This window comes from Xiphophorus couchianus, chromosome 12, assembly GCF_001444195.1.
Source record: "Xiphophorus couchianus chromosome 12, X_couchianus-1.0, whole genome shotgun sequence".
Lineage (NCBI taxonomy): Eukaryota > Metazoa > Chordata > Actinopteri > Cyprinodontiformes > Poeciliidae > Xiphophorus > Xiphophorus couchianus.
Genome location: NC_040239.1, coordinates 31213926 through 31221696, shown reverse-complemented (window position 1 = coordinate 31221696; position 7771 = coordinate 31213926). Strand labels below are relative to the sequence as shown.

Here is a 7771-nt window from a genome sequence, read left to right as displayed (position 1 = left end):
TATGATCTGCAACTCTCCAAAAACGTATCTGTCTGTGAGTGTGAACTGTATGAGTACCACTAACTAATACAGTTAGTGGTACTCATACAGTGTCACAGTTCTTGACTTGCCTGTCCCTGGTTGTCAACAAATATACAGTGTGCAGTCTTTCTAACCTGCTGACACTTCCCATTAAGACTCTGTTAGGTTTCTGAATGCAGCACTATGCACAGTGATGACGTAAGAACGCACAGCGTTTGCTCTGCTTCGGCAGCGCGTGAATTTTGTTTCCAAGCTTTTTCGTACAGCTAACCATTGTTGAGGTAAGTTAGCAAGTATACTAAATTAAATGTCTACCTATGACCAAACCCCACTTTCCCCGAGAGTTTAGCCAGAAGGTAAACTCAGGTTGTTGTTACCACATTGTTTGTTAGCTTAGTTAGCTTAACGGGAGTTAGCTTGGGATGAAATGCACTACTAAACTAAACAAGACTGTACTGTTATTCATTTTTAGCTGCCACCAAACCAACCAACACGGTGGCGTTATGCAGACCAGGTGGCCATGGCTTGGAAGTCAAGGACCCGCAGTCTGCAGGTATTTGACACGGAGCTGAGCGCGGACACGGTGGAGTGGTGTCCGCTGTCCCCCAGCCACGACATCCTGGCATGTGGGACTTACCAGCTGCAGAAAGCGGTGAGATAAGATGCGCCTCAACCTGTTAGAGAAAGAGGGAATACATTCCAACACTGACCAGCGCAATTTCAAAGTCCTTTGTTAAACTTAAAACTTTTGCGATTCGTTTTCTAGCTTATTATTAATTAGAGTGAAAAATGGAACAAATAAAAACAGTAGCGAGAAGAACATTACAAAACCATAATACTCTTGCAAAAAGAAAATAATTGTACAAAATGTGACGTGCGCCACTATCATCATTTATAAAAAAAAATGATTTGGGGAAAAAATAAAAACAAATTAAGAGAAAAATTGACAACTTTGGACCTAGAAATATTGGGAAATTTGAGTCCTTCAGTGTTTTGTCATAATTTTTTCACATGTTGCATTTTATTTGGATTTTATTTGATATACCAACCCAAGTTAATTGGGAGGAAAATGTTACATGGTCTAAATTAATTTCTAGCAAAATACAAACATGAAAAATGAAATGTTCATTTGTACTTGACCTTTAACCCTGATGCTCCTACATAAAATGTAATGGGAAAATGCCCGGAGAGCTGCTAAAACGAAAGCCACTGTTTAAAGAAGCCATGTAGGAACATGAGGAAGAAGGTGTCCAAGAGACGTGTCACTATTTCGTGGAAATGGAAAATTGGGCAAAACATTTCACAGCACCCTCAACACACCATAAGCAGTAAGAAAGGCATCGTAAGGACCACGAGTCCAAACCTAGCCTGACAGATGACGTGTTGCAACTTTAAACAGCTATGCAAAAAATAATATGTGCACAAAGTACTGAACTGAATAGTGATCATGCCATACGGTGTTGTTACACGCTCATGTCTGCTGTATGTCATTCATGCTACAGGAAGGCGGAGAGGGCGCCGCGCCCAGCCGGACCGGCCGCCTCTACCTTTTTCAGTTTCGCCGTGAGGGTCCGATGAGCCCTCCTCTCACTGAGCTGCAGCGCCTGGACACAGCAGCCATTTTAGATCTGAAATGGTGAGAAGTCAGGCTTCATTAGCGCGGATGCAATCGTGATAATTTCCTTTCTGTTCAATGTTTTCCCTCGTGGCCAGGTGTCACGTCCCTGTGTTGGGCAGGCCGCTGCTGGGCATGGTTGCTGCTACAGGAGAGCTGCATCTCTACACTCTGCTGGATAATCAGGTGAGAACTGCAGCTTCAGAAGAATCCCACTGACGTCTTCGGATAACAGCAACATTAGATTAAGCCATGACATGACTGTGCCTCAGTAATGGTCCGGAGTTATCATGTATCCTGTTTCTTATTTTAGAATGTTTTGTTTCCATTAGCATCTGTTTCACAGTCTGCAGACTATGTGCAGCGTGGAAGTTGGAGCAGAGCGGCTGGCTTTGTCTTTGGACTGGTCCACTGGTAGAATGGACAGGTACTGTAAGCTGCGAGAACTCCTGCTGCTGTTTTTCTTCAGTCAAATTTCCAGTGGTGGATAATCAGAGGCCATATGAAGCAGACCCTTCTGTTCCCAGCAGCAGTGACATCCGGGTGGCGTGCAGTGATTCTGCGGGCTGCGTCGGTGTGTTCTCCCTGGCTGAAGGAGCTCTGATGGCTCTGTCCCAATGGAAAGCTCATGACTTTGAGGCCTGGATCACAGCCTTCTCTTACTGGAACACACAGCTGCTTTATTCTGGTAACACAACTGCTTCCCATCATTCTGTAGTTCCTGCAAATGTCGAAGTGATTGATCGGATAGTTTCAGAACATAGCCCAAAATAAAATCATTTGGTCTAGGATTTGGCAGGCTTTAAAGGGGAAATATTATGTAAAAGCAACTCCTTTGAGCTTTCCATTATGTTATAATGTTATTCCCTCATGAGAAATCTGCAGGTGGGATTCTTTCATGCATGCTTGAGAAATCCTTTACTCTCCAAAATGCTTGGTTGGACCTAGCTCCACCTTTTCCGCACAGCTCATCCTCGGAGCTTCACAGCCTCCGCCTCACAGAGCAGCCCTCCTGTGTGACTGCCAACCTCAGTTCCTTCAGACTAGCCAGCAGCAATTAGCAAACCCTTGGCAGAACTGCTCAGCTGCTGAACTCATAAGAGCTACTTCTCATCGGAGCTTGAAAACAACGTTGTTAAAGGGTTAATAGAGGAGTCATGTTGTGATGACTTACTGATGCAGCGTTTCAGAAAGAGCAGGAGTTTATAAAGAGACAGGGGCCCAATTTGAAGGTGTTAAAATTACCACGTCAAATTTCTTTTAAGTCACATAAGTTATATACAGCATTTTTATAACAACGGGAGGCAAAATAGTTGATTGTGCTATATAATGACCCTATATGGATGGAAAACAATTGAAGAAGACTCAACTTCACACAAACACATTCAATTCTGCACTATTCTTTAATGTTCAAAGCTATTCATGTTGATCCATGCAGCGCCTGCTGTTACTGACAGCATCACCAAACACAACCCTTTGTTTACAGAGTTTCTTTGAAAAACATTTACACCTCTTGTAATTTTTCATATCTTGTTACGTGACGACCACAAATTCAGTGGCTTTTATGTGACAAACACAAAGTGGTGCTAAGAGCTTGGAAAAGTGTAGCTGCTTTCTTTGTAATCTGAATAGATCAGAAAGCTGCAGTGAGCCTCTGTGTTACATATTACATCTGTAAGTAAATGGAGCCTTGTAACACTTGGAATATATTAGTCAAATTTCATTGCACTCCAAACAGACCTTTGCAATTTGAGTGTTTTCCAGACTGATATTGTGATGACATATTTGCCCTACATTGAGCAGCCTTAGTGTTCATATTGGAACCTTCTTCCCAGGGGGGGACGACTGCAAACTGAAAGGCTGGGATCTCAGAGCTGCTCCTTCAAGTCCTGCTTTCACCAGTAAAAGGTAGAGACAGAGATTTGTGTGTTTGTGTGTGTATCACTGCTGATGTCCTTCCTGCCAAACCTTGCTGGTAAATTCTGCGCTTTTCTGCTTCAGGCACTCGATGGGTGTGTGCAGTATTCACAGCAGCCCTCATCTGGAGCACATCCTGGCCACAGGCAGGTCAGTATCCTCATCTTTAAAGGAACAGCCTCCTGCTGGGTGTTGCGTTGTATTTGGTCGTCATGTTATCGTGCTCCAATCTTGTCCTTCGGCAGCTATGATGAGCAGGTCTTGCTGTGGGACGGCAGGAACATGCGGCAGCCCCTCGGGCAGAGCGCTGTGGGAGGCGGGGTGTGGAGGCTGAAGTGGCATCCCAGCAATCAGTACCTGCTGTTGGCTGCCTGCATGCATAATGACTTCCACATCCTCCACTGCCAGCAGGCCTTAGGTTGGTATGAGCATATCGACGAGGAAAAGATGCTCCCAATTCTTAATTACTGTTTCTAACTCAATTTACAGAGGAATGTTCTTTTTCTGACTTACTAAGCATAGAAACACGGCTGCTCACAACAGCGTTTGATTTATTTTGACTCAATTCATTGAGTCAAACATTCATGAAACTGAATGTTCAGTTTAATTGGTGCAGATTCCAAAGTTAAAATATATCACTGTTGAGCTTTAAATTTTTAACAGGAGACTGATGCACCAGTTTTTATATATATTTATATATTTATATTATATATAACATTGGTTAAAGAAACTCCAAGAAGCTTCAGTATTCAACTAAAAAACCAAAATTGAAGGAATTTTTTCTTTTTGAGTCTCTAAGCATTTATTTTTGATCTAAGAAATGGCAAAACTGTATGATTACCAATTCAATTTAAGACCATTAAAATTTAATATGTTGTATCTAATATGTGTAGGAAGCATCACCTGTCACAGGCCAGATCTGTACCATTCTTCAATGATTATTCCGATGGCAACATTCTAAACTAAGACAGCTCTAGACTTTATTTCAGACTTATCAGATTCACTCCAGGTGCAAATATGAGAACTCAATGCTGAAACTAAATTGGAAGGTTGAAGGATTAGTTTTTCATTTGTATTATTCAGTACAACTGCTGATGGTTTATATCTGTGTGTGTGTTTGCTCAGAGGGCAGCAAAGGAGCCTGTCCCGTCGTTGCTTCCTACATCCTCCACAACTCTCTGGCCTATGGAGCCGACTGGTCCAGGCTGTCCCTGGAGGACCCCGCGCCGCACTCCCCTCCTGCCACAGAACCAAAGGAAAGCCTCGCTCAGAGCAGAGGACACTTGCGCATTCAGTATGAGTCTCCAACTGCCAGCTTCGACACGTCCCTGGAGGACGACGCAGGTCGGTACATTCCAGAGGCGAGTGGACCGCCCCCCCGCAGTCCTGCTGAGGCACCGGCCCCCAGCCCAGGTCATGACGCTCCACCACTGTCCTGTCTGCTAGCTAGCTGCTCATTCTACGACCACATGCTGCATGTGTGGCGCTGGGACTGGACTCCAGAAACGTCCCGACAGGAGTCCCACCAACAGTGACTGAGCTGCAGCCATGCATCCCATAAACACCTGAACTGAGCAGAGGATGCAACGAGCACGTAGACCACTCTCCTGCAAAACACAAGGTTCACTTAGCAGAAACGTCTATTTTGATTATGACACTGTTTTTATAATAAACACCTCCCATGTCTGCAGCAGCAGCAGTGAGACGGCCCTGTGGTGCTTGGTGTTTTAGAAACATCTGGTGACCTCTGGCAGAAAACTGACCCAAACCAACACAGAAGTGGTTCGTCAGGCGCACACTTAACCCTCTTCTATATCTATTGTAGTCACATAATATAAACCAGAAGTCTCCAAACTTTGTCATGCGAGCCAAAATCATCAAGTCAAAAGGACTCATGGGCCAAGAAAATAAGAAAAAATTAGTAAAATTAGTCTTTTTTTGGGGGGGGGGGGGGGTTGCCTAAACTAAATGTGCAAAATTTTAACTAAATAAAGTAGTCGATTTTTTTGTATTTACTTTGTTGTTTTTTTGAAGGAAAGCAATGTTATTCTATGCACAAATAAAACTTAAAAAGGATTTTGCATATAAGAGGCTTGATTGAACAAATTTATTGTCAGTCATAAGAACAGGAATTAGGTCACTTTATTTCAAAATGCTTGCTATATTAATCCAAGTTTAGTGAATTAGATAAAAGATTTTGGTGCTGCAAAGTTGGCTTTTGTTAAAGTCTCCTGATGTATTTGTTTCTGCTTAGTATAAAAAAGTAAATAATTTGTCCACTGCAAGAAGATTGTCAGTAATAATTTCACTCAGATTACGAATAAAAATCTAAATCTCCATCAACCAGCTGTGATGGAGGGCCAACTTCTTATCATTCCTGAATTGCAGCTGGGGGCCACACTATCAGTAGAAAGAGCCACACTTTGTATATCTCTGACCTAAACTGTATAAAAAGCCTGTGAATCAGTTTTTTGCCCTTTTTTCTAAAAAGGACAGACATGCTGAATGTTGATGGCATGTAGCTTAACACTGACTCATTAGAAAATGTTCAGTATTTGAGAGGATTTTAGAATTAAACTTGAAAACGTTCTACTTCCTGTGGCTTTTCTGACACCTTTAAACTTTGAGTGACAATTCACCAGTGAAAAGCAGCTCGTTCATTTGATCGCTGTTTATTCATGTTGCAGTGGAAACAGCAGCTGTTTGGTTGGGGTTCTTTAACTTCTAAAAGATTTTTTTTATTATTAAATAACGCCACATTTACCTTCAGATTTGAATTACTAAACCCTGACACGTAAATGACATTCTGCTACAAATCATGTGTAGAGCGATTCAAATTTTATTTCCAGATTGAACACTTAAGAAATGACAAGTTTGCAGTCCCTCTGTGATGATGAACATGAAGTGATGGTCTCCCATCCACTTAACGCACATAGTTCTTAGGATACAGCTTCAACAGCTTCCCTTCCTGTGTGGGTTCAAATCCATATTTCTCCAGCTGGTCCTTGTTGAATGTGCCCTTCCTAAAGTCTCTGGTGATCTGGGGGGCTACGACCTGTTCGAATAAACTCTCGGCTGTCAGCGGAGGTTCCGTACCGGCTGGTGACCGGTACGAGACGTAGGGTTTCAGCTTGAATCCCTCCAGATGAGGAACCACGAACTCAGGAATCATGGCCCGAACCGACAGGAACTTCCTGCTGGGGAGCTTCACCCCTGCGGGGCGGCAGCTGCGGCCTCTGTTGAGGGTCCTGGGGCCGCGCTTACTGGTGAACTCAGACATCCTGTCCGCACCTCGAACCAGACCCCTCATGAGTGTGGACAGAACCCCCATGGTTCCCGTCGGGTCTTCCTCCTGGAACATGAAGACACATGCAGAGGGCAGCGGTTAGCTTTAGCATTAGCCATTAGCAGCTAAACAGCATAAAGACAGCTACTTTAATGTGTCTGAGCTCAGCACGGGTGTAATTAGCTCTGCACTATATGCACTTTTCACTCTGGAAAAACGAAACTGACTCACTTACACTCACTATTAAACATAAAATTCTTCTCACCTTCAGCGTCCCGCTGAGTGGGAACAAGTGTGTACTACGGCCAAATGAAGTGCGCAGTGATTGGTCAACAATAACAAAAAGTACTTGTTGACCAATTAAAAAACAAGATACTGACAGAAGCTGTTAGCAATTGGCGGAAACACGATTAAAACTAGAAAACAGAAGCGCCTCTACTTCCGGAACCGCTATGACTTGTTCTTCAAAATAAATTCCTTTATCAAATATAGTGTGAAGAACAGCTGCTGAACAAATGGAATTACTGCTCAAATGGGATGTATGTCTAGTCATTGTATTTTATCGCTAACAGATAAATAAATTCACCGTATTTGTCTACAGGAAATGTAGACAAAAACTTAATAATTTCTTGTTTTTCAGCAACAGGCTTTGTTGCTGAAAAACACAAACTAGCACCAGTCCTCTGATGTCTGGGTCATGATGTCCTCAAGAGAAGACCTGGACCTGCGGGCAATAAGCCAAGGAGGAGTGGAGGATGGACCTCAACAGCTCAACAACTGCATGAGCAAACAGAAAACAGATGTTATGACTAAACAACATTTACAGTATAGAGAAAAACATATCTGAGTGTGATAAAGACCCATATTCTGCAAAACTGACCTTTCAGCTGCAATACAAGACATTTAGAACATGAATGATGAAGAAGAATATA

The 7771-nt window shown here is 42.9% G+C and overlaps 2 protein-coding genes across 2 annotated transcripts; one reads left to right on the top strand and one right to left on the bottom strand.

The window, feature by feature from the left end:
• Window positions 1-229: 229 nt before the first annotated feature.
• On the top strand, window positions 230-6145 carry dph7 (diphthamide biosynthesis 7). The gene is made up of 10 exons (XM_028033482.1): window positions 230-377; window positions 494-673; window positions 1524-1657; window positions 1735-1822; window positions 1969-2063; window positions 2167-2324; window positions 3472-3544; window positions 3638-3703; window positions 3799-3971; window positions 4679-6145. The coding sequence occupies exons 1-10, from the start codon at window positions 339-341 to the stop codon at window positions 5086-5088; spliced, it is 1416 nt and encodes a 471-aa protein (XP_027889283.1). The 5' UTR covers window positions 230-338; the 3' UTR covers window positions 5089-6145.
• A 149-nt stretch (window positions 6146-6294) lies between these two features.
• Window positions 6295-7258, bottom strand: mrpl41 (mitochondrial ribosomal protein L41). Its single transcript, XM_028033481.1, has 2 exons — window positions 7105-7258; window positions 6295-6905 (listed from the first exon to the last, which is right to left on the bottom strand). Exon 2 carries the CDS (start codon window positions 6882-6884, stop codon window positions 6477-6479), a length of 408 nt encoding a protein of 135 aa, XP_027889282.1. The 5' UTR covers window positions 6885-6905; window positions 7105-7258; the 3' UTR covers window positions 6295-6476.
• Window positions 7259-7771: the final 513 nt, after the last annotated feature.